A 2333-nucleotide genomic window follows, 5' to 3' on the forward strand; every position below is an offset into this window, starting at 1 on the left:
CAAGATAACAATTGACAAATACGTCTATTGCTAAATTCTAAATTAGTCTATAAGTTATTAGAACCAATTTTCCATTTTCTTCTTAGAAATGTTTTTATTTTAGTATGAACATATTTTATTAAAGAAATAAATAATAATATCTAGGGCTACAGAATTCTTAAAACGTAGGCAAGTTTAAAAACTTTTTAAAAATGAATTTTTTGTAACCTCTATTGAAATATAACAATAAGTAACCCATTTAAAGTGCCCCAAATATTATGTTTAATCATTATTATATAACTATTACAAAAGACCGAAATAGTTGCGAAGTTAAAGTGTAACAGACAATACCGTAAAGGCGGCACACGCACTGCCCGAGGGAAGAAATAATTAATGATGATTGGCCTCAAATTACCCTCTCGGAGCCTCGATCCATCCCTTGCGCACCCGTTTAAAAAAATACACCTCACCCTTTCACACGAACCTGGAAAATATATAAGGGAGACAGGTAACCGGGAGCGCCAGAACCCTACGGGATTTCGTAGCGCTAACACCTGTGTTGTGACATTTCAAAATGGCCGCCGAAACTTACGGACATCGTCTCTTGTACACGGAAAAGGACATTTTCCCCACTGACGTCATGTTGGAGTACTCAACTGAAGAATGTTATCTGTCATGGCCGAGGTCGCCTGACTCTGGCAGATCCAGTTTGGAGCCTACTCCGTCTATGGATGGAAGCCACCAAGAATCGCCGACCCATATTGCTTATAGAGGATTACCGAATGATTTAGTTCTAGAAGACAGTTCAGAAGACGTGGAATTAGAGGGCTCTGGTAAGAGGAGAGGCAGATCCACCAGTGCAGCAGTATTAAAAAGGAGACGCTTAGCAGCAAACGCCAGAGAAAGAAGAAGGATGCAGAATTTAAATAAAGCTTTCGACAGACTCCGTGGACACTTACCTTCGCTTGGAGCTGACCGCCAACTGTCCAAATACGAAACTCTTCAAATGGCTCAAACGTACATAGCAGCTTTATACGAACTTTTACAATAATCCGGTACGTTTAGTGTTCAATAATATAATTGTCCTGCTATAATTTAGTAGGATATGTAAAATGTGACGATTATTTATTAAATTCTCTCAAGTTTAGTGTTATTGCGAGATTCGATGTTGAAACTAAAAGAAATATTGCCAAATTTTTATCTGTTAGTATTTAGTTACAGGGATATTTATTATCTATAGTAGGTATTAACTAATTAAGTACCATAATACTCGTTACCATTTTGGGGTTAATCTTATTAAATCCGTTTTGCCTTGTTTATATGAAATTGTAATGGCGATTAAAATCTGATTAGGGATTTCGTAGAAAAGTTTACGCTTACGTTTTTTTACTTGTAATCGGTTTAATAATAGGTCTTAAAGGTATTAGTGAATGTAATCCGTCCTACCGATTTATTTATTGAGTGATTAGTGATATTATTTCTTATTGTGTTTAGTTAGACAAAATAAATTGTGATTTTATCTATCGTTTACATTATACTACCTTTTGTATTATATCTCAGTATTATAGTAAAATAATAGATTTGAATAACATCTTGCCAGTGAAAGTATTATAATTTGTAAATTTACATTCCACGAGAATTATTATTATTATTAGTGTAATTATTGTAAATTTAAGCGATTATTAGATAGTAGATTGTTTATAGTATTATGATGTTTTGTAAATAAAATAGTCTGTTTTGGTAAAAGAATGTGTTCATATATTTGTTTTGTGTTATTTTATCCCTTAACTACTGAAAAAACCTAGTAGTAACCTGGTAGATTCAAATTTCAGCTATCATACATAATGGATTAAGTTATTTAACTATTTGTTTTATTAAAAACTTTAGTTATTTTGATAAAATAAGTAGGAAAATCAATCAATATGTAAAGTCTGTTTTTAATAAGAACGAGTTTTAATAATATGAAATGACTTGATTGTTATTATTATTATAATTTTACTGACTTATATTAAAATAGTAATATTAAACAGGAATTACCAAAATATTAATCAATGGTAAGTTGTAGGAAACTAGCATTTGATATAAATTTTTCATTTATGAGGATTTTCAGAATTTCATACTTATATTATGAAAGAAAGAAAGAAATATCTTTATTTTTAGGCAGTGCCACACATTACAATATTAAATCCTAAATATATAGCTTATAGCTAGAACAGTAAAAGAAGAACGCCCTGCAATATGTGGCATAACCTAGAAAAAGGCCCTAACTCAGCATTTTGCTACATACTTAGATTTTTAGAAATTAATTGTTGAAAAAAGATAAAAGGCTAAATGTTTGTCTTTTAGGATATTCA

General features: G+C 31.4%; 1 protein-coding gene across 1 annotated transcript; it reads left to right on the forward strand.

The window, feature by feature from the left end:
- Positions 1–516: 516 nt before the first annotated feature.
- On the forward strand, positions 517–1728 carry LOC112047898 (protein atonal-like). Its single transcript, XM_024085187.2, has one exon. It carries the CDS (start codon positions 554–556, stop codon positions 1028–1030), a length of 477 nt encoding a protein of 158 aa, XP_023940955.1. The 5' UTR covers positions 517–553; the 3' UTR covers positions 1031–1728.
- Positions 1729–2333: the final 605 nt, after the last annotated feature.

This window comes from Bicyclus anynana, chromosome 10 (genome assembly GCF_947172395.1).
Source record: "Bicyclus anynana chromosome 10, ilBicAnyn1.1, whole genome shotgun sequence".
Taxonomy (NCBI): domain Eukaryota; kingdom Metazoa; phylum Arthropoda; class Insecta; order Lepidoptera; family Nymphalidae; genus Bicyclus; species Bicyclus anynana.